Source organism: Cricetulus griseus, chromosome 7 (assembly GCF_003668045.3).
Source record: "Cricetulus griseus strain 17A/GY chromosome 7, alternate assembly CriGri-PICRH-1.0, whole genome shotgun sequence".
Taxonomy (NCBI): domain Eukaryota; kingdom Metazoa; phylum Chordata; class Mammalia; order Rodentia; family Cricetidae; genus Cricetulus; species Cricetulus griseus.
In genome coordinates this window covers 87322674-87324193 of record NC_048600.1, presented here as the reverse complement: position 1 = coordinate 87324193, position 1520 = coordinate 87322674, and the positions used below count along the sequence as shown (strand labels likewise).

Sequence of the window (1520 nt, the reverse complement as noted above, 5' to 3'; positions counted from 1 at the left end):
CTATTTTGTATCTCAGTAGAATGCATAGAACTTTCTAGGAAGGGATGGGAGATAAAACATGTTAAAGAGAACTTGAGAAAAATTATTAATGACTGTAATGATTACAGACATATAGAAATTGGTATTATAATTACTATGATATCTGTCAGATCCATTGCTGTAATATATGTATCCTAGATATATGTTCATTTTTATTTTGAATTTTAAGGGACCATGATACTTTCTCATTAGGATACTGAAGACAAAAAATTATAATGAGCAACCAAACTGTCATCTCCCAGTTCCTCCTCCTGGGACTGCCCATCCCCCCAGAACACCAGCACCTGTTCTATGCCCTGTTCCTGGCCATGTACCTCACCACTGTCCTGGGGAATCTCATCATCATCATCCTCATTCTACTGGACTCCCATCTCCACACACCCATGTACTTCTTTCTCAGCAACTTGTCCTTCTCTGACCTCTGCTTTTCCTCTGTCACAATGCCCAAATTGCTGGAGTACATGCAGAGCCATGACCCATCCATCCCCTATGCAGGCTGTCTAATACAAATGTACTTTTTAATAGTTTTTGGAGCCATGGAGAGTTTCCTTCTTGTGGTCATGGCCTATGACCGCTATGTGGCCATCTGTTTCCCCCTGCATTACACCACCATCATGAGCCCCAAAGTCTGTATGTGTCTGATGGTGCTATGCTGGGTACTTGCCATGCTGTATTCCATGTTGCACACTCTACTCTTGGCTAGATTGTCATTCTGTGAGAAAAATGTGATCCCCCAGTTTTTCTGTGACATATCTGCCCTGCTCAAGTTGGCCTGTGATGACATTTATATTAATGAGTTAATGATATTTATCTCGGGAGGGTTTTTTACTGATCTCCCATTCTTACTCATCATTGTATCCTATGTACAAATTGTCTACTCCATCCTAAAGATTTCCTCTACTCGGGTTATCCACAAGGTCTTCTCTACATGTGGCTCCCACCTGTCTGTGGTGTCACTGTTCTATGGAACAATTTTTGGTGTCTACCTTTGTCCATCAACTAATAACTCTACTGTGAAGGAGACTGTCATGTCCATGATGTACGCACTGGTGACTCCCATGCTGAACCCTTTCATCTACAGCCTGAGGAACAGAGATATAAAAGAGGCACTGATAAGAGTCCTTTGTAAGAAGAAAATGTCTTTGTAATGGCAAAACTGGGATTTTCACTTAAATTTATCTGGTAAATATATTTATGTTAATATTATAATATGTATCTCAGAAAGGAGACACATAGTTACATACTACTTAGTATTTCCGTTGTAAACAGGAGTATTTCAAAGTAGTTCAGTTAAGGTATGGGACCTCAGTGATTAAGTAATGCCATCTATTACCTAGCATGTGTGATTCTAGAAAATCATTAGAGAAGAGCCACTGTTAGATCAGATCTCCAATCCTTACATCCTTGTTGTCCTAATGTTTTGTGATTTTATGTGAATTTCTGTGTTGACTGCAGTATACTTTTTAAATATGAATAAATGA

The 1520-nt window shown here is 39.2% G+C and overlaps 1 protein-coding gene across 1 annotated transcript; it reads left to right on the top strand.

Moving 5' to 3' along the window:
• The first annotated feature begins 254 nt into the window (after positions 1-254).
• Positions 255-1187, top strand: LOC100764985 (olfactory receptor 1468). The gene has a single exon (XM_027426161.1). The coding sequence runs from the start codon at positions 255-257 to the stop codon at positions 1185-1187; it is 933 nt and encodes a 310-aa protein (XP_027281962.1).
• Positions 1188-1520: the final 333 nt, after the last annotated feature.

Coding starts and splice junctions, on each gene's coding strand:
- LOC100764985 (XM_027426161.1), top strand. CDS start 255: ATGAGCAACCAAACTGTCATCTCCCAGTTCCTCCTCCTGGGACTGCCC.